Source organism: Lepus europaeus, chromosome 8 (genome assembly GCF_033115175.1).
Source record: "Lepus europaeus isolate LE1 chromosome 8, mLepTim1.pri, whole genome shotgun sequence".
Classification (NCBI taxonomy): domain Eukaryota; kingdom Metazoa; phylum Chordata; class Mammalia; order Lagomorpha; family Leporidae; genus Lepus; species Lepus europaeus.
Window position 1 is genome coordinate 24,278,800 of NC_084834.1, and position 22,345 is coordinate 24,301,144.

The window sequence follows — 22,345 nt, forward strand, 5'->3', positions numbered from 1 at the left end:
TTACCATGCCACTTAAATCTGCAGGCGCTTTTGTTAATCATTACCCGAGTCCTGACAGTCCTCCCCCCACTCCACATCCTTTGCTCCTTTAGAATGGTGGTGTCCTAGAAATGCTTACTCAACTCCTCTCAGTTTGTTTGCTTCTGGTAAGCTGTTGCAAATACCAGCCTCGATGCTCTAGCAGTTAGTGGAAGATCCCCCATTCAAGGAACAGAGTGACTTTGAAAATGAAAAAAGAGAACTCAGGAAGAGATATCCAGAGATCCATGCTTCCCCACCCTTGAAGGAATAGAAGGGCTAATTGTTATCTCCCTGGGAAGTTGAGATTTAGCAAACAATACAAGTATTGGGAATTGGTTGGGTGATTTGACTTTGAAAAAAATAACTTTGATGTTAGATTGGTCCTGAAGCCTTCTTCTTTAAGCTGGGGCTGAACAGACTTGTGCCCGTTCTCCAAAGTGATTAAGACAGCAGCTACTGGAAACAAACCGCAGAATCCCAGCTCCATCATTTCCTGGTTCTGTGCTCTTGCACAAGTTACTTTATGTAGCAGGATGGCAAGCTCCATGGAGAGTGGGATCCGGACTCCAGTCCAGTGACATGAACACACTACTTAAATTATCTGAGCTAGTTCACTTATCTGTAAAATGCGATGGATATCCTGGCTTTGAAGGACTGTTATGAGGGTTAAATTAAATTCTGTATGTAACATATCAGACACACTCACGAGGAGCCCTAAGAACGGTAGAATGCCCCAATGTCCCATAACAGGAAGTTCCCATGTCCTCCTTCCAGCCAGAATTCCCTATCCAGGAATGCTTGCCAGCACTCTTTAGCCTGGGTCTTCACCCCATGAATGAGCTGAGTTGTAAGAGATGGAGGAACAGAGTTTGTTATTAAGACACAAACCATGCATATTAAAAGGAACCAAAAATGCAAGGAGTATTGTTTTTTAAAGGTGTGTGACACTCGGAGTATTTTTACAAGAGCAAAATGGAAAAAAAGAAGAAATTTTTCAGTTGCTTAAATTACAACCTGTTGTGTATTTCCTCTTTCTAGTGATGACTATATGCTATGAGAATATTTCAAACAATTCATGAAACAACAGAATTAAAAGAAAAGCTCATTTTGGTACAAACATTTTTTAATCCTTTCAGGATTTTCATAGTGTGCATTTTCTAAGAACATTTGGAAGACCCTCTTATTATCCTTCTTATTAATCCTTTTGAAAATTATCCAATATTCCACAGTTAGAACTATTTAAATACAGGAATGGACACGTGGTTAGACCTGACATCTGTAGCACTGGAATTGTTTTTTATTTAAATGCTGTAAAGATGTACAGAAAGACTAGAAATCCTACAGCTGTGATTGGGTTTTATTATAAAATATACCTTCCCATCACAGCTGACACCTGGAGACTCAGGTACATCACCAGTCATGTAGGTATTTAGCATTGTGTGATGCAACTCAAACAATGTAACAGCTCTCTTTTGAATAAAACAGTGACCCTTCCCTTGGCGGTATCCTGTGGAAATTGAGGAACAACCTATTCTTCACCAATTTATTTTATATTTATTGAATTCAGAAAAGAGTTCACACGTATTCATTTGTTGAACTTCAATAATTATTTATTGTACGTATACCATTTGACCAGTCCTGTACACTGTACGTGTGAGATGGACAGGACAATGATACGTAGTCTCTGACTTTTAAATGCTTAAAGTAGGAGAGCCATTCAAATGAGAATATAGCTAAGAATTCAGTTAAACCAAATAAAGTAACATTTTTTGGAGGTAAAAGTGATGGTATCCTCTCTGCTGTGGCCAGGGAGTGCAGTGGAGGATGGCCCAAGTGCTTGGGCCCTGCACCCCATGGGAGACCAGGATAAGCCCCTGGCTCCTGCCATCGGAACGGCGCGGTGCGCTGGCCGCAGCGTGCCTACCACGGCGGCCATTGGAGGGTGAACCAACGGCAAAAAGGAAGACCTTTCTCTCTGTCTCCCTCTACTGTCCACTCTGCCTGTCCAAAAAAAAAAAAAAAAAGTGATGGTATCTACAGTTTTGTATGGTATAATCTAACATGAAACAATGCAAAAATTATGTAAAAGACATCCAGAGCCCTGTTGGAACACAGAGTAAAGCATGATATATCATTTATGCATTGTTTCTTGTTTGTTATATTTTGTGTAAAATAATATTACAGATGTCGGATGTCATTCAAGTCTCAAAATGCAAGTGCTTCTGAAAAATACTTGTGTGTTCTATTGAGAAAATCTATTTGACTTTGTGCACTTATAATTACCCTAATAACAAGAAGATAATGGTGTCTTTGACAGGAAATACTTTATTAAAACAATATTAAATGCAGGGCTGACACTGTAGCTAGTGGGTTAAGTTGCCACCTGCAGTGCCAGCATCTTATATCGGCACTGATTCAAGACCTGGCTCCTCCACTTCTGATCCAGCTCCCTGCTAATGCGCTTGGGCCTCTGCACCCACTTGGGAGATCTGGAAGAAGCTCCTGGCTCCTGGCTTCCAGTTGGCCTAGCTCCAGCCACTGCAGCCATTTGGGGAGTGAACCAACAGATGGAAGATCTCTCTCTCTCTGACTCTCTCTCCCTCTCTCTCTTTCACTGTAACTCTACCTTTCAAATAAGTAAATAAGTGTTAACATATATATATATATATATATATATATATATATATATATATATAAATGCATCATCAGGAAGAGCTAAAATTATTTTCTAAATCTGAAATGCATGAATTGTAAAAATGTAAGAGATTTCGGCACTTAGGACTACTTAGGCTTGGCCTCTGCCTCAGGTTTCACAACAGCCACTGGTCAATAAAGAATTTGCTGGAAAACATTGACCAAGATACTTTGTGTATCTTGTTTTCTCTGTCTGTCTCCTGTCCTTCAGGAGTGTTGCAAAGTTTGTGTTTACCAACCCACTTTTGTGAACACCGAGTGATTTCCTATCATAGTCTATGGAGGAGTGGAGAGTGGCTAGTGGGAGGTTTGTTTGCAGAATGTGTCAAAACTCTGACCCCAGAGAAGAGAGAAGATGAGGATTTGCTTAAATACCCAGAAATGATTCTGAACCACACTTGGAAAGAGAGGAAGGAAAGGGGGAGGGAGTTGTGTCTCGCTCTTCCTTGATTCTGTCACATTGTATGTTACTTGGGTCTTCTTATTCAGGAAATAAACCTGCCTTGTTTCTTATAATTTAGTTGTCTCCAGATTGCTGGTCATTTAATCAATTTTGTTTTAGCATTTTTGAAATGAAGATCTGTCACGTTCCAATAGTATAATAGACAGGTGTTTTGGCCTTAGATGTATTTTCATGGACTTAGGCTTAAACACTTGAGTTTCTTCTAAGTGGTGATGCGTCTGCATGTTCATGTGCACACATGTATGTATCATATATGGAGACAGCAATACACGTATGGGGGGTGCTGAAAGTGAAGGGCTTGAGTTTTTCCCACTGATCCACTTCTTTTCATTAAAAATGTATTTATTTGAGACACACACACACATACACACACACAACACACCCACACACACACTGTGCTCCCATCCACTGGAACACTCCCCATATGTCCACAACAGTCAGGGCTGCAGCAGGCTGGAAGTACTCAAATTATTTTCTAAATACAAACCCTATCCAAGTCTTGCACGTGGGTGGCAGTAGTGCAACCACCTGAACCCGCGTCGCTGTCTTCCAGGGTCTGCATTAACAGGAGGCTGGAGTCGGGAGTGAAGGCAAGAGTTAGATTCAGGTACTCCAACGTGGGATGTGGGTGTCTTGATCACTAGGCTAGATGCTAACTCTATATTTCTTTTCATTTTAAACTCCATTATCAATTAAATAATTTATTTTTCAAGATAAATTTATCCATAATGTGCTTTTTCTAGAATAATTTTTTGCATTGAACATGTAATAAAGCATGAGTGCTATTTTTGAAAAGCAAAGCAGTCATACTAATAAGTTGATGTAACAACATCAATAATATGGATTCATTTTAATCTCAATTGCCTTAAATCAGTTATATTCAACATACTGTCTGCTGATTTCACTGGGCTTCTCCTATTACAGATTAGCAAACTAGACCCATTAGTTGGTTTTAACTCAGCAGTAACTGTATTGAAATATGGCTAAATAGCATCTGCCAGGCACACAGGGTTTCCACAAGCAAGGAACTGCATGTAAAAATGCAGTTTAATGCTTTAATGCTTTGTGGTGTTCATTGGGATCTAGTTTTAATAGGCTATCCAATAGTAAATTCAAATCCACTTGAAGAGGAGTTTGGGTAAAAATTATGGCTAGATATAATTCAAAAAAAATGTGGAGAAAGCACCAGAGAAACTCTATCTGAGGGACATTTTACCAAATTGCAGGCCAGGACATCAGAACAGCCTCCTTTAAACCACCAAGGTCATGGAAAACAAGGAACAACTAGAAAAGAGCAGGCCTAAGGTGCTGAGGAGATGTGACACCTAACTGCTGCACGGTGTCTTGGAAGGGAGCCTGGAACAGGAAAGGAATATTAGTGTAAGAATAGTGAAACCTGGCCGGTGCCACGGCTCAACAGGCTAATCCTCTGCCTAGTGGCGCCGGCACACCAGGTTCTAGTCCCGGTCGGGGTGCCGGATTCTGTCCTGGTTGCCCCTCTTCCAGGCCAGCTCTCTGCTGTGGCCCGGGAGTGCAGTGGAGGATGGCCCAAGTGCTTGGGCCCTGCACCCGCATGGGAGACCAGGAGAGGCACCTGGCTCCTGGCTTCGGATCAGCGCGGTGCGCTGGCTGCAGCGGCCATTGGAGGGTGAACCAACGGCAAAGGAAGACCTTTCTCTCTGTCTCTCTCTCTCACTGTTCACTCTGCCTGTCAAAAAAGAAAGAAAAAAAAAAAAGAATAGTGAAACCTAAATAAAATGCAGAAGTTAGATGGTAGTAACCTACCAGGCCTACTTCTTTGACAAGTGTACTAGAGTAATGAAGATACTAAAGGAAACTGGGTAATGGCATAGTGATGCTCTGTAATATCTTTACAAATCTTCTGTAAAGTTAAAAAAAAAAAAGATTCCAAAATTAAGATTTTATTTTTAAGCAAAAATGTAAATGTTTTTAAGTTACATTTTCAAAAACTTCACCAACATCAACACCAATCATAGCAAAGCCAACTCAATTTTCATTTTGCTTTATTGTCTTAGGACCAATTTCATATATAATCTCATGTAGCTTGGTCCTTACCACAGCTTATTTTTTTGAACATAGTTTTAATTTTTTTTTTTTTTTTTTGACAGGCAGAGTGGACAGTGAGAGAGAGACAGAGAGAAAGGTCTTCCTTTACCGTTGGTTCACCCTCCAATGGCCGCTGCAGCCAGCACACCGCGCTGATCCGATGGCAGGAGCCAGGTGCTTCTTCTGGTCTCCCATGGGGTGCAGGGCCCAAGCACTTGGGCCATCCTCCATTGCACTCCCTGGCCACAGCAGAGAGCTGGCCTGGAAGAGGGGCAACCGGGACAGGATCGGTGTCCCGACCGGGACTAGAACCCGGTGTGCCGGCGCCGCAAGGCGGAGGATTAGCCTAGTGAGCTGCGGCGCCGGCTGAACATAGTTTTAATTTTTTTTTTTAAAGATTATTTATTTATTTGAGAGGTAGAGTTACAGACAGAGAGAGGGAGAGACAGAGAGAAAGGTCTTCCATGTGCTGATTCACTCCTCAAATGGCCTCAACGGCCAGAGCTGAGCAGATCCAAAACCAGGAGCCAAGAGTGTCTTTCTCCCATGCAGGTGCAGTGGTCCAAGCACGTGGGCCATCTTTCCACTGCTTTTCCAGGTCATAAGCAGAGAGCTGGACATGAACTGACATCCATATGGGATGCCAGCACTGCAGGCAGAGGCTTAGGCTACTACAGCGCCAGCCCCAACACAGTTTGAATTTACATTACAGTCAAAGGCTTACTGCTCCACTAAGTAGAGTTCAACAAACAAAAAGTAAAAAGACTATAACTGAGTAGGAAAATAGGCAAGGGCCATAAACAATAACCAAACGAAAAAATGTTCAACTTTGTTCACATAAAGTAAATTTTAAAAGTCACAAAATCATTAAAACTATAATAGCAGATAATGCTAAACAATTTAACAAAGATTTTAAATGAAGTTTGACAAAGCACTGTATTTGCAGTTTTTTGATGTGAGGAGGGCAAAGCATTTTAGCCCAAGTTCTCTTAAAATGTGAGGCCATATTTTTTTAAGTTACAATTTAACTATTTGTCCTTGAGGCTTTAGAAGAGGTTGTTTTCATCAGCGTGGAGTCTGCCTGGTGCTGTTTATTTAGGGAGAGTCAACAGTCAGAGTTATTTCGGCAGGGTTCTCTCCATCTACCTCAGGTCACATCATGCCCCTGCAGTCGCCACTAACATGAAGTCTGGGCGAGGACCAGCACAATGGGAGGAAGGGCTAAGAGGACTGCATTTTTGGATTTGGGAAATGGGTTTTTGACCCAGCTGTAGATGTGATTCAGTGTCACGATCCTGCATTTACCTCAGTAGTGTGCCTTCTGCTGTTTCCCAGTGAAATCGAGTTGAACAAGAGCTTGAAATTGTGCCAGCCAGCCTTCCCAGAAAGCTTTCACACCCCCAGAGCAGACTTCGACCCATTCGAATGGGCAGACTTACGATCCATGCTCACAATGGGCCAGTGGCTGCCATGCTGGGCGCTCATGCTTACAAGGCCAAGAAGCATGGGCCTGAGTTTGCTCTTTTTCCTTCTCAACAGAAAAAAAATATTATTGGGATTATAGCATGTAGATTGCTATCGGGAATGAGTATGATTTTTGTCCATTTTTATGGGGTGAATTAATTCTGTGATACATCTCTGTCCTCAAATCATTTGCAAAACTTTTATCTCCTAATGATCAATATCAACAGGCCTATGTACTCTGACCATATTGCAATAAATTTAGATATTAATGAAAGAAGATACCTTAAAAAGTTCAAATGCTTTGGAACCAAATATTCACTTTATAACCTATGGATTCTAAAGGAAGTCAAAGGCAATTATAAAGAACTCAATTATAGCACAATGCTGAATTTTAAAAGTAATAATTACAATGAAGACATTACTGGTAATTCTCAAAGTTTTTCTGGTAAAGGACTGGTTTGAGCACAGACCTTTTTTTTTTTTTTTTTTGACAGGCAGAGTAGACAGTGAGAGAGAGAGACAGAGAGAAAGGTCTTCCTTTGCCGTTGGTTCACCCTCCAATGGCCACCGCGGTTGGTGTGCTGCGGCCGGCACACCGCGCTGATCCGATAGCAGGAGCCAGGGGCTTATCCTGGTCTCCCATGGGGTGCAGGGCCCAAGGACTTGGGCCATCCTCCACTGCACTCCCTGGCCACAGCAGAGAGCTGGCCTGGAAGAGGGGCAACCGGGACAGAATCCGGTGCCCCGACCGGGACTAGAACCTGGTGTGCCGGCACTGCAAGGCGGAGGATTAGCCTAGTGAGCCGTGGCGCCGGCTGAGCACAGACCTTTAAATCAGTCATAGATCTAATGTTTTATGAAATGAAATAAAAAATAATTACTAGGAAAACAAAAATTTTTAAAAAGAAATATATTAAAAACATAGGACCCCCAATCTTCTCATTAGATCAACGGATAGAAAAATGTGTTAATAAAAGGGGGAATAAGAGAGGGAGGAGGAAGTTTGTAATTGTAAAACTGTATAGTTCTGCATACATTCCTATAGACTTACTTCAAAGAGTACAGTTTAAAAACTTGTCATGGGACTCCAAATCCCATTAAAATTGGTGGTAAAAATCCCATCTATATTGTTAAAGTGATTATATTAGGTGTTAAAGTGAACATATAGATAGGATTAAATGTTAAAGAGATCATATAAGTAGCATCAAGTGCCCGGTAATAATAATAGATAGAATTAAAAAGGAGGGAATGTCCAACGTGGGAAGCAGTCCACACAGCAGACTCATAGAATGACAATTGCTTTAAGTAATACTCTGACCTCAGAATCAGCCATTAAGGCATTCGGATGTGACTGAAAAGCCCGTTAGAGCAATTCAGGCATGGAAAGCCAAGAGACTTTGGCAAAAAAAATATTCTACATGAAGTATTTCTGTGGGTGAGACCCTGGTGGGAAGAAGGGACCATCAAAGAAGGTTGTACTTTTCTCTGAAGGGAGGAGAGAATTTCCACTTTGATTATGGCCTTGTCTATATACTGATGGAGTTTGTGGTCACAAAGGGCTTCCATAGCCCTTGGCAGCTCATGACAAGAGCCTCGGGTGATCACTGACGTCATAAATCAGAGTGTCAATTGTTAAATCAACAGCAAGAGTCATTGTTCACTTACTCCCCTCGTAGGACCTCTGTCCTTAATGAGTTGTGCAAAACTTGTTCTTAAACAATACTTTATATATTGTGTGTCTATGGGTCCAACTGTTGAAATCTTTACTTAGTATAGAGTTTATCTTTTGTACATGAAGTTAATTAAAAGTGAATCTTAATGAAGAATAGGATGGAAGAGGGAGTAGGAGGTGGGATAAGCATGGGAGTGGGAGGGTGGATATTGGAGGAAGAATCACTATTTTCCTAAAGCTGCACCTATGAAATTTGCATTCATTAAATAAAAGCTTTAAAAAATAGATATAATCACATTAAAAAAAGAAAATTGTGTTAACAAACACAATATAGGAAAAAGTTGTTGTATGCAATTTTTGTACTTAACGCAAACCAGTAATAGCATTTGAAGACTAATGTTCTGAATGCTATTTTGTAGCACAATGTCATTTATGTAATTTAAAAATCATGCACACCAAAAATAATCCATGGTTTATAAAAATGTATTCAAATAAAGAACTACATCAAACCTGTTAGAATGGTTGTTTATTAAGGGGAAGATGAGAAGAAAAGGAAATATGAGTAAATAACAATCAATCAAGTAGCCCAGTTCAGACCAGTGAGGTTGGCATAAAAGGTACATGAGGAACTCAGCTTCTGCCCCTGAGATATGTACCCCTATGTACACACACACCACAAAGAAGTAAATGAAATATAGTCAGTCTTTCGAGTGTTCTTGATCTGTTTCAACAACCTATTATTTTCATTTACCTTGACTTTTCTTACCGTCTTTAACTTTTCCCCCTACTCATTTTGAGGTACATCAAACTGTTAAGAAACCATGAGGTAGACATATTTTCCCCAGGGTTAAATGTGTACGTTGTTTTGCACCCTTAGCATCTGAACAAACCAAAGGTGTCTACTATAAATACCTTGGCTGGTTTACATAGGTTAGAGTCAGAGTGAAAGAATTTAGAGTGTGGTAAGATTTTGAAACATGCTGTCTGTACTTACATTCCTCCATTTCCCATCCATTTCCCACCCACCCACAAATCTGAAACACAATCTTTAAAGTACAACTACTAACCATAAACAGACATGGGCAAAGCTCCAGCACATCGGAGGTATACTTAAAATATGGATATCTGGTCAACACATGCTTACTCCTGTGTGTTGATTTAAGAGAACCCCTGATAGTTGCATGACTTGAAGTCAGAGTTCTTCTGTTTCTGCTCCAATATTTCCTTTTTGGAGGCTTCCTTCTGCGGGGGTTTCAAAGGGTGAGACTCTGCACTTCACCCCGCTGTTTGGCAGTGACTTGTGTTTTTGAATGTTCAGGGAAGAGGGAGGGCTGAACAATAGTTATCCGTGGTTGGAGGTGCAACGGAAACACTGTCTCTTCTTTTCTCATAAAGTGGATTTTTAGGGAATCCTTTCAAATCCCGCTTTATTTGTGGAGATGTGATGTGACTGGGTCTGGAAGCGTTTCTGCTTTATGTCTTAGACTATAGCCCTTGAAATGTTCATCCTTAGATATTAATAAATAAACAGAAAAGTGAAGTTCATCTATTTTTTTCTGCCTCTTTAGGTTTCAAAATACACTACAAAGTTAATGTGCACTCATTATAGCAAGTCAAATAATACAGTGGTATCCAAAGAAAAAGTTAGTTGTCTGTTCCTATTCATTAATTCTGGTTTAATAGGTAGACTTGTACTCAGGACAATTACCAAAACAGGAAACTCCAAAATGTTTTTGAAACAACTTTATAACTGATAAACAAGTGATCATGGGAAAAATCATAAATCTTTGAACTTCCTTGTATTTATTTCATGTTTTAGTGTTTTTACTAAATTTTATATAATAGATGGGATAATACATATGTACCAATAATGCATTTATGTCAATATTATTGTTCAAAGCACATACATACTTATTACATAATTCTTATCAAAGAAAATATTTTCATCTTAAAAGTTCACTCAGGTGGGTATTTGACATAGTTGTTAAGATTCCACTGTGGGGTGCCCACACCCCATCCCAGAGTTCTGAGTTCAGTCTTGCCTTTTCCTCTGATTCCAGCTTCCTGATAATGCACACCTGGGACTCAACAGGTATTGGCTCAAGTAGTTGGGCCTCTGCCATCCATGTGGAAGACCCAGATGGAGTTCCTGGCTCCTGACTTTGGCCTGGCCCAGCTCCAACTGTTGTGGATATTTGGGGGGAATAAACCAGAGGATGGGAGACCTCTTTCTGTTTGTGTGTCTGTCTTTCTCTTTCTGTCTGCCTTTCAGTTAAATAAAAGCCATAAAAATAATTTTAAAGAAAAAAACTTTCACTTATTTTATTGATGTTTCCATATTCATATGGAGATACTGTGTTTATTGTGTAATCACTGTATTCTATTCCTTTGTGCTAATAAATCACTCTGCTTGTCCATTCTTTCATTGTTAAATATTTTCCAAATTTCCCAAAGCCATTAAATTTATGGTTGTACTTATGTTTCTCTACAGAGGTAGAGTAGAGAATCTCTGGAGTGATGTTACCCTGCCAACACTTGCATAAGTCGTACTATTTATGACCAAATTGCTCACCTAAAGAATTTTGTAGATTCACAAAAGGCAGACTGTTTGCTTTCTGATTTTAAAAGTGGTTTGGAGCCTGACAAGGTGAGAGCCAATAGGGTTGGGGGAAAGAAAGAGAACAGGAAGGTGGCGGCTGCCATTATCGTGGCAAGATGTGCATCTCAGCTGGAGTAGTGGCCATAGGCACAGACAGCAAAGGAGTGAGGTAAGTATTATGGAGGTAGATTCGACAGGCCGGAGGAGCAATTGGAAACAAGGAGGAAGGGATGTGTCGCTGTCCTTTTGGAACCTGAGAACCAGCGGACTGGATAGAACAATGCCCAGCACAGAGTTCCCCACAGGGAAGGCACTTGATAAATGTTACTTGAGGGGCTGGCGTGGTGGCGCGCTAGGTTAAGCCTCCGCCTGTGGCACCAGCATCCCATGTGGGCGCCAGTTCTAGTCCCGGCTGCTCATCTTCCAATCCAGCTCTCTGCTGTGGCCTGGGAAGGCAGTGGAAGATGGCCCAAGTCCTTAGGCCTCTGCACCCACGTGGGAGACTGGGAAGGAGCACCTGGCTCTTGGCTCCTGGCTTCGGATCAGCGCAGCTCTGAACCTTGTGGCCATTGGGGAGCGAACCAACGGATGGAAGACCTTTCTCTATGTTTCTCCCTCTCACTGTAACTCTACCTCTCAAATAAATAAATAAGAATCTTAAAAAAAAATGTTACTTGAGTGAATGCCTCATGCGTACATACCAAATGAGTGCTTCAAACAGGGAATCAACATTTGTGTTTCCTAAAGATTCACGAGTATTTGGTTGTGTGCCTAGAAGTTGATCTATGGTTCTTGTATCTAGGGGATGCTTTAAAATCAGGGCTCATTAGCATGAGGAGGTGAGAGAATTAGTAAAGAAACTATAGAAAGGAAGGAAGGCAAAGCCAGGGATCGGGACTTCAGAACAACCAGCTTCTTGCCTCACAAAAATAGGCGATGACCACACAGCTAACCTTTGCTGTTTCTTACAAAGATGGGAATTCCAGAACTCAGCCTGCTTGGAAGCCCAATATCCCTGGTTTGGAAGGAAGAAATGGCTCTGTGGTTCACCAGTAAAAGACCATGCAGATTAACCTCGAAAGCACTCCGCTGTGAGATGCCCTCCTCTGAGAGCGATTGTGTCCGGGTCTCTGCGTTTGGATCTAAAGACAACTGGGAGATTCCCCAAGCAGCCTTCTGTCTCCAGCTGCACGTGGGCACCAGGCATCTTAGTGATTGTCACTTGTGCTTATGTTCTTGTACCAAATGTGGAGTTGTAGCATTTTCCTGTTTGTCTCATATCTTCTGGCAAAAGCCATGATGTCTATTTCCTTTCTAACTGCCTAAGAATCAGGTATAATGTTTAGCATATAATGACTCAGCAACTACTTATCATATAAGGACTCAGCAACTACTTATTAATGGCCAGTGGTTTTTTGTTTTTTTTTTTTTTTTTTTTTTTGACAGGCAGAGTGGACAGTGAGAGAGAGAGACAGAGGGAAAGGTCCTCCTTTTTTCCGTTGGTTCACCCCCCAGTGGCCGCTGTGGCTGGTGTGTTGTGCTGATCCGAAGCCAGGAGCCAGGTGCCTCTCCTGGTCTCCCATGTGGGTGCAGGGCCCAAGCACTTGGGCCATCTTCCACTACACTCCCGAGCCACAGCAGAGAGCTGGACAGGAAAAGGAGCAACCGGGACAGAATCCGGCACCCTGACCGGGACTAGAACCCGGTATGCCGGCGCCGCAGGCGGAGAATTAGCCTATTGAGCTATGGCACCGGCCAATGCCCAATGGTTTTAACAAAACAGATGGGATGTGATGGTTTTTAGTGGTCAGTAAAAGGTACTACGCAGCTACTCCTAGGAAACGTCATGTTTATTGAAATTCATGTAGATAAATTATCACCAGCATAAAACTGTTAGTGGAGTTTTCAACATCAGTTCTTTTTACTCTTAAAGTCAAGTGATGCTTTGAAAAGTCCATTGTCCCATAGGAAAAATAGTACATTTTTCTGTTCAGATAAAGTCCTTTAAAAAGCAAATCACTTTTGAAATGGTCTTTTAAACGTCTCCAGCCTATAAATATATAACAGAAACAAAAATATATTAAAAGATATAATTCTGTATATTTACAAAGAAGAATTAAACATTAATTAAGGGTAATAAACATGGCAAAGTACTTAGGCATCTGAAATTCTAAAACTTTCTCCTGTTTCATTAGTATATACCAGAATAGCAAATAAATAATAAAAATAACAAAAAATTTTCACAATAAAATGACAAGTAATAAAAATGTGAAAACATAATAGTTTATTACTATATGTTTAGGAAATAAGTCAAAGTGTTATTTCCTCAGATACACATTTTTAAACTTCTCTGAGTTCAGTTATTTGTGAATACAGTCCAAAACAAGTTTTAATTTCACTTAAGGGTAAACATCCTTTTAAGATTAATGTATTAAAATTAATAAATATGATAAGAAAATAGGATGAAATCTTCAGGAAAGTTTTGAAATTTGTGGATCAGTAGAAAGCAATAGTCAATTCTCTAGAGAGTTCTGGGGTTTTATTAGTATTCGATGTCAACCTGGTGATCAGGCCTGACCTGTTTGGCTCCCCCAAACTGGAACTGCTGTCCTTCTCCAATGGAGAGTCTGTTGAGAGGGATTATCTTCATGGTGGTTTTCTTCATGGAATGCCAGCGGGATCTCCAAGTGGCCCAGATAATGCCATTGTCATAACCATTAGGAGTAGATGCTTTTGAGTAAGTACCACCTGAAACAAGGTGCAGACGTGCCTGTCATTGCTCTTACATTGCCTTGTCTGAGAAAGTCTATAAAGAACTGTCTGTTACAAGGTGCGTTGCCAGACACATCACATTTTTGTAATATTATTCACTAACTGAAGATATCCGTAAGAGTCATAAAATTTTGATTGATAATTAAAATACATTGGTTATTCAATCTCTCCTTATATCTATGGTGTGGTTCAGGGTCACAGTCCTATGGTATCAAGAAAACTAGAACCTCAGATTCAGATTTCTCCATTGTTCTCTCTTCCTGTTTCACTATCTTGGCATCAGCTCTCTTTTCCTTAGGCAGGTTAGAGGGCAAGAGCCATGGATTCCTGACTAGGTGGTCTCGGGTTATCTGATTGCATGGTTTTACTGCTTAATTGAAGAAAGTATGAGGGGCATTAAAGCATGGTTCTGGAATGCTAGTTCACATCTTTATTATAAAGTGGAGACTAGACTGATTTGTTTTCTTCTTGTCCCTGGTCACCACATCTCATGGAATTTTCTAAGGGAGTTGTGTGAGTCTAACTCGACTGTGTACTGCAGGCTAACAACATGGCTACCCTGGGCCATATGACTCAAGCACTTTCCTTGAGAGAGCCTTCTAGTTGTGTGGTTTATTGGTACACAGAAAAGTTAGACTTCTCCAACTACAAAATGTAGTGAAAGAATGAAAGTTCACTTTAATATTTGAGAGGATTCCACACTGTCTCCTGGCTAGGCTGGAGGTGGTGGATAAGTAAAACCAGTGTTTCAAACCACTCCAGCTTTACAACGAACTGCAGCCTAACCCCATCCTAAGTGTCTACAGTCCTCAGGCTCAATGCCTTTCCCAAGTTTTCCTAAGCCCTGGTTCGGATCAGTTCTTCCTTGATGTCTGTTTCATTTCTGCAGGTACTTGCTCACTGCTCACTTGTTGTATCTCACACACACATTAATGCATTCGAAAAGTTCATGGAAGATGTGTATCATGAAAAAATCATGCATGGATTTCAGATTTTTTCTTTTGTGCCAAAATTCATTAATCTTTTTGTTCCTTTTTTTTTTGGACAGGCAGAGTTAGACAATGAGAGAGAGAGAGAGACAGAGAGAAAGGTCTTCCTTCCATTGGTTCACCCCCCCAAATGGCCGCTACGGCCGGCACTGTGCCGATCCGAAGCCAGGAGCCAGGGACTTCCTTCTGGTCTCCCATGTGGGTGCAGGGCCCAAGCACTTGGGCCATCCTCCACTGCCTTCCCGGGCCACAGCAGAGAGCTGGGCTGGAAGAGGAGCAACCGGGACAGAATCCGGCGCCCCAACCAGGTCTAGAACCAGGGGTGCCAGCGCTGCAAGGCGGAGGATTAGCCAAGTGAGCCACAGCGCTGGCCTATTTCATTCCATTTTCTTGTAAACTTTTTGAAGCTCCACCTTAGCTCAGTCTAGTGTATTTACAAGCATAAATATGGTAATGTTCCTGGGTCCAGATCACTTGTATGTAACGTCTAAAGGAGATGTCATAAGCCACTGTGCCAATACTAGTGGTGGAGTTTCAGACACAATGACAAACTGCTCATTGTTTTTCAGCACACAGATTTCATATAGAAAGATCTGTTTGGGGCATAAGCTTGGTCTTATACAATTCTGGTTTCAAATGGAGAATTATGTGACAAAAGTTCCAGTATCATTACTATGATTTCTCATTTCTTTCTATCTGTTTACTACATTTTATAAAAATAAATATATATGTTTTAATACGGAATCTAAGAAACAAAGCCATACCTTGGTAATACATTCCATTGAGGTGGCCAGCATGACACTTGTTCATCCACCAACCAGATCCATCCTGTTCAGCACAGTTGCCTTCAAACTTGTCATTGTCATTGTCCCACGTACTGAACTGCATGCCATTATGGGATGTGAAAAACTTGTCACTAGGATCGTCACCGAAATCAAAGCCATCAAAGGCATCGCCAGCCTCTCCACCAAGGAAGTAGGCGTATGTCAGGCGGTATTTGTCAGCCTCTGGTCCCACCTTGAACATGGCATAGTCCGCCGTGCTGTGAAGCAGGGAAGAGAGACATCACGTTCTCAACCTACTCAGTGAGCTCTGAGGACCCCTCTTCCATGGGACAGTTGCTTGGAATTTTTCACTTTGCTTCTGAAGGCTGAAAGGTGCTCACTGAGTAAAGTTTTCTGTACACCTGCCAAGAGGCACAAGCCAGGCTGGATCTCATCAACACTACCCGGATCGGATCTAAATGTTTAGGTTTTCCCACATGTTATCATAGATCACATTAACTGTCTGACAATGAGTGATATTAATGCACCAGACTTGAAGAGATACAACTCCATTAGCCACTAGTACCACCTGAAGGGTGAGATCCTAAAAAGATTGTCTTTCTTTCCTAGGCAAGTGGCAGGGTCCCCCTAGAGCACCACAAAACCAAAATGCTCTAGATGTCACCAAGCTAACATGAACGACATGAATGAGGACGAGATTCTCCCTGGGAACAACTCATGAAAGAGGGCCACAATCCTATGGAACATAGGGAAGAATGGGCCTTGATGATCAGAGATTTCCAGAAAATATCTAGCTTCTTCCTTGATCTCCAGGACTTTGGAAATGAGGGGCACTCTCATGGAGAAGATTCGCTGCCTTAGTAATTCCTGGATTAAGAAGCAAACAAAAAAAATCCTTGTGTTTGGAGACAGAAGATGTTTCATTATTCTATACACGTAACAAGAGGGTTGTGTATTTTTCTTATTTAATTAGGTTTATAGTACTCAAAACCTCCCAGATATCAGAATCTAGATCACCGAAGGAGTTAACTGATCAAATTTAAGGTAGCCTGTAATGTGACAGAAAGAAGGCTCATGAAGGCAGTGGGAAGTCAGAAGATGTTGGGTTTGCTTTTTAACCAGGAGACTTATTAACAGGGCAGGTTCCAGAGTCAAACTACTTGAGTTCATATCTCACCTCTCCAATCTACCAGCAATGTGACCTTGGAAAGTCAATTGGTCAAAGGGAAGTAATAATAATCTCCACCTCATTAAGTAGCTATTCTGGACTCGATTCGCCAACCTCAATTTCCAGTAAGCATTGAAAGATCAGTAATCAACAATAATTATGAATGGTTCTGGGGTACGTAAATTGTACCTAAAACACTCAGATCCAACATGAAGAGGACATATCTCTTTAGACTGCCCAAGGACCATTTAAACACACCCTTACGGGAAACTACTACTGGATGTGGTCTTTGTATTTTTCACACTTTGTCTTTGTTCTATTGATAGTTGGAAAATGTATGATCCAGATAATCTCTACAACAATCAATTAGACTAAACAGTACCTGGTTCTGCCATCCCAGTCTTCCAGTTGAATCCTTAATGCATATGGGATTGCAGACTGTGTGCTTATCAAATGAATCTTCTCATTTCCCAGCCAAAATTCTGTGGTACCAGTGGGAGAAAGATGTCCAAACCCTTCTTTATATTGAATCCAATTTTTCTTGAAGTCCACACTTCCGTCAAGTCTCTATTTACACAAGTGCGTGGGAAAGGAGGGAAATGCATTTACTGGTGCACATGAAAAACATGTTATCAACATTTTGTTGAACATGTGGAGGATATGATTCCATCAGTTACTAATCAAGTGATCTTGGGAAAGCTGTCTCAGTTCCTCATCTAGTTTGCTGGTAGGATTACATAGGAGGAGAATATGAGACAGACACTTAATTCATGAGAGTATTAGAAGGCACTTAGAGGGCTGCACAATGCAGGCTTGACATGAATGATGGAAAGGTCTGTGTTTACCACTACCTCCGTCACTCGCTCTGGTTGGGTCCCCCCTGCAGGAGGAGTCGTGACAGTGACAGCAGGTAAAGAGAAAGTGAAGGAGCCAGGATCCTTAGCGGGTGCTAGTGACTGGCAGAGATAACCAAGGGCCTCTACACAGAGCAGCTCAACTGTGCCCACTGAGGGGGCTTTATGTTCTTGTGATGGACAGCCTTAGGTCTCCATCTGCCTGATGAATGAGGTCCTTTCCAGCCATTTTGTTACCATGGCCTTGTGATTATGTGCCTCCATGGATCTGCAACAGCAGTGCTAGCCAAGTAGAGCAACACAGGCAGCTCTGAAACCAGATCACCCAGGTTCAGATCCTGACTTCGCTATTACTTGTGTGATCTGGAGCAAGCTGGTTAACCTTATGTACCTCAGTTTCCTCCTCTGTAAATACAGGTAACAACAGTATCTCCCTCCTGGGGTTATCTGGGGGGGTTAAATGAGTTAATGTTCACCGGGTGCTTGGGAAAGTGTCTGGCATACAGCAGGAACAACGGAGCTGCTTATGAAGTACCCAGAATGAGAAAAAAAATTACTTTCTGAAGCACAGTCCATCCGTTTCCATTTGTATCGATTTCACAGTAGACTAAGAACTGCTGCTTAGCTCTCAGAGGTTTGAGGAAGTAAAGTCCACTCTCTTTGGCTCCCTTATTGGCAATGTCTTGACAATCTGAAGAAAAAGAAACTTTTTATTAAATCCAGGTAAGGCTGTGCCAGCTTTGAAAATAATCTTTTATAATGTAAACTATGCATTTCTCAAGAAATATTTCTTTGCTTCTCACACCATCATTCCTTCGAATTACACTGAGCTACCCAAGAAAAGTCCAGACAATTGGAATCTTTAGATTTAATGGGATTTAGCAATAATTTTAGGTGTAGGCGTTTGGTGCAGTGGGAGAGTTGCCACTGGAATGCCGGCATCCCATACTGCAGTGCCAGTTTGAGGATGGCTACTCTGTTTCTGCTTCTGCTTCCTGCCAGTGTGTACCTGGGAGGCAGCAGATGTGACTCAGGTACTTCGGGTACATGTGAGAGATCTGGATTGAGTTCTAAGCTCCTGGCTGTGGCCTGGTCCAGCCCTGGCTGTTGTGAGAGTGAACAAGTAGATGGGACATCTCTCTCCTGGTCCCTCTCTATCTCTGTACCTTTCAAATAAAATAAGGAAATATTTAGACAACAATCATTGAATTTTGGTGCAAAATTTTGAAAGCCATGTAGTTTTTTCTCAATATACAATTCCCATAAAGCTTTTGAAGATTCTCCATCTCTATGGATTTCAACATTGTTTGCTCCAAAACGAACTTCTTAAAGTTCCATTCCTTATAACTTGTCAGAAGTACCTTTGTACAGCTGCCTTTACTTTGTATATTTGCATGGATGAAAATAATCACATGATAAATTTTCACTTACCTTTCCCAGTTGTATCATGTATTTGTACTGTGTCTTTGCAAGGTTCTTGACACTTTGCTTCAAGCTGGGTTACCTTCTGTTTCAGGTTAATGATCTTCTGATTGTTTGAGTCATATATTTCCTGCAAAAATCTACAAACAGAACAATAAGACAACAGAAGAAAAGTATTCCTTTCGGGGGAGTGTTTTTGTATTGTTTTAAAATCCTATCATTTATTGAAGAATTACTGCCTAACAAATTCTATTCTTAGGACAGCTATAAAATTATGTCATTAAATTGGGGTAAATTAAAAGTCCATGCTTCTTTGTAAAGAGCAGTGCACACACAAACACACACACACAATCAATTACAGCAGAAATATAGTTATGACCTGCATCTTTCACCTGGAGCAGGCATGTAACCCGGACTCTGAATACAAAGTCCTTGTCAACAAACAAAGGTCCCTGGAAGCGATCCTTGAGTTTTCGCTGGTGCAGAAAGAGCAAACAATAAGGACCTACACAAGTGAGACGCCCGGCTCACGGGAGCACCCGGGGTAGTTAGGAAGTGGCAAAGGGTCTGTGTAGTAACTCCCATGTGCTTTTCACCTGTGGATCCACTAAAGCTCTGTTGACAGACTTCAATCTGTAACTGACACAGGAAGAGTGTGGGAGGCATGGTCACAGGTAGAACACCAGCCACTTTCCCTCTCTCCCAGTGTTTCTCCTTGATAACTTGGGAAAAGGGCTGGCGGAAGTAAAGCCCCTGCCTTTGTGATTTCCCATGGGGCTCTTGGAAATACGTAGAAAGGACAGAAAACTCCAATGCACAGACTGCTGTTGTCTTTAACTTGTAAACAATCTAGACAAGTTATTCAGCTACTTTCAGCAAAAAAAAAAACTCCGATTCAACTGCAATGGTGGGCAATGCTAATGCAAATGGCAATGAAAATAGCAATGCCAAGAATAGAATAACAATGACTGTCTGGTACCAGAGGGAGGAGAGAGCCTGCCCCGGATCATTTCTCTGCAGCCACTATTTCTCAGGTTGCTTTGAGAATAATTTGGATAAAAAAAAAAAGTAGGGAAGAAACTAAAGCTGTAGGTGAGTTTCCTCAGAGGGAAGCTGTGAGCGGAGACCGTTTACTTTCAAATGAAGGGAGCAGACTGTGTAATCGCAGGTTCTTTGTCATGATCAATACAAAGCTTTACAATAGTAAACGTAGTCTCTTGGGATTTTTTTTTCCCACTTCAGTCTCATGTACTTTAGTAGCCAAGACCCTGCTTAGACTTCTACTTGCTAATTTCCTACCAATTGCTTGTCCTTGTTATAAAGCAGATTTGATTTTTTAACATCCATATTCCCATGAGTTTGATTTTACATTGCAAGACAAATAGGGAGGCACTGAGATAAATACGGTCATAATGGCAAATCTGAAGACATCTAGAACATCTTTTTTCCTGTGTGATTTTTAAAAAGGATATACTCAGTTCATTCTTGCACTAAAGACTCCTGCTTCCATGGTGGTCAAGATAGCCACACATACTGTCAATCAGATGTTATGAATGACAACAAACACACCTGGAAGTGTTCCTCTCACTGGGGCGCGGGCTGTTAAATAAACACTAAATCAGTCTTGGAAGGCAAATTAAAACAAACATGCTTACCGGATACTTGACTCGTGTGATAAAATCAGTGCTTCATATTTCATTATTTCTTCCACCATTTTCTTGGATTTCTGAGTAGCACTGTCTATCTTATCTGTAACGTGAGAATGGAAACATAAAAAGCCGCATAAGCAAACAGAACACTAGAAACACCAGCAAGAAAACTTCACAAATGATCTTCTCGTTCAGAAGACCTTAGGTCCTCACTTGGTACCGATGGCTCAGCAGTATCGTAGCTGACTTTGATTGCTTTGATCAGTTCGTTGGCTTCTGTTGATCTGTTTTCTATTTGACTTAACATATGTTCCAAAGTCTGTAGATCTTCGTCCACAGTGGATTGGAAATTATACATAAAATCTGCAATGCCACAGGTGGTTGGGCAAAAATTACCCTGAAAATAGAACCATCAGATAATTACAACTCTTGACACAAGCTATACTTCAAGTCTATTGATATGGGGTGGGCGTTTGGCATAGTGCTTGAAACACAACTCGGGATGCCCGCCTGCATCCCGTTATCAAAGCACATGGTTTGAGATCCAGCTCTGTTTCTGATTCCTGCTTCCTGTCCAGGGAAACAGCAGCGATGTCTCAAGTAGGTGGGTGCCTGCCACCCACGTGGGAGACCCTGATTGAATTCCTGGCTCCTGGCTCCACTGGGCTTAGCCCTAGCAATTGTGGGCATCTGGGGAGTGAACCAACAGATGGCAGATCTCTCTTTCTCCCTTGCCCTTTCAAATAAAGTAATTAATTAAAAGATTAAACAAAACAAATTCTATAAATAAAAATAGGTAAAGCCTAGACAAGGAGGAGTTTCCAAAAAGTCTGTGGAAAAATGCTTGCTATGTTTTCATTCCATTTTCTATGAATGTTGTGAAATCCCCTCGCACGTTTTTTAAGAAGTTTAAACTGTCAAGTGCACTTAGAGAACTGCTTCTATTTCTCCACCCCTCTGCCATTCCGCCCAAGTGAGAAACGTGCCGAGTACTTACGAATCTTTGGTCTAAGATGCAGCAGTTTTCTCTGGTAGCCACGTACTAAAGGAGAAAAACACAGAAGTGTCAGTGGGTTATCACACATCATCTTACTCTTTCAGCTTTCCACTTGAAACCACCTGTGTGGGGGACAGCACACTTACAGCCAGGCATGTTGAAGAGAACAGTGAAAGAGTGCAGAAATAGAGAATTAAAGTCCGCGGGTGCAGGGACCAATTCATGATGTCTTGGGTACCTGGTGCTCCAAGCCCGGCAGTGTCAGCTCTGTGGCCTCTTGGGGCTCCGGCTGTCCCTTTATGTGAGCTCAGGCTCTGGCTGGGTGACACTGCGAGTGGCTGGAGCTGATCACGGGGGCCTCCTTCCCGGAAGGGTGGGGACATCCTTCCCGTCCCCTTGTCCCTTTGTCTCCTCCTGGCCGCCACCTATGCCCAATCGGCTTCCCAGATTTTGCACACAGGTTTAAGCTCCTCCTTTTTGGGGCCAGCTCACTGTTTTACCTCTGGTCTAAAATCTTCTCTAAGGCGCGTGAAGCATTTGCTTGGCTGAGAGGAGGGAGAAGAGCCAGAGGCTGCATTATGCAACTTCTTCCCAAACGAGCTGAAAGCAAACACAGAGGTCCCACCTCCCTCCGCGCAGGCCCTGCCCATCCTTGCGAGGGGCCTGCCACCCTAAACTCAATTACCCAAGGCCTTTCCTAGCTGCTGGTTTGAGGCAGCAACCACGTTT

General features: G+C 41.7%; 1 protein-coding gene across 2 annotated transcripts; it reads right to left on the bottom strand.

Moving 5' to 3' along the window:
* Positions 1-12,812: 12,812 nt before the first annotated feature.
* FGG (fibrinogen gamma chain) lies at positions 12,813-21,921 on the bottom strand. Of its 2 annotated transcripts, XM_062199479.1 has the most exons (10): positions 21,763-21,919; positions 21,617-21,661; positions 20,833-21,016; positions 20,626-20,719; positions 18,980-19,110; positions 18,106-18,239; positions 17,077-17,261; positions 15,506-15,783; positions 13,559-13,728; positions 12,813-13,030 (listed from the first exon to the last, which is right to left on the bottom strand). In XM_062199479.1, exons 1-10 carry the CDS (start codon positions 21,838-21,840, stop codon positions 13,016-13,018), a joined length of 1,314 nt encoding a protein of 437 aa, XP_062055463.1. In that variant the 5' UTR covers positions 21,841-21,919; the 3' UTR covers positions 12,813-13,015. The 2 variants fall into 2 exon arrangements, with proteins under 2 accessions (XP_062055463.1, XP_062055462.1); XM_062199478.1 differs by lacking the exon at positions 12,813-13,030 and having other exon boundaries at positions 13,242-13,728; positions 21,763-21,921.
* Positions 21,922-22,345: the final 424 nt, after the last annotated feature.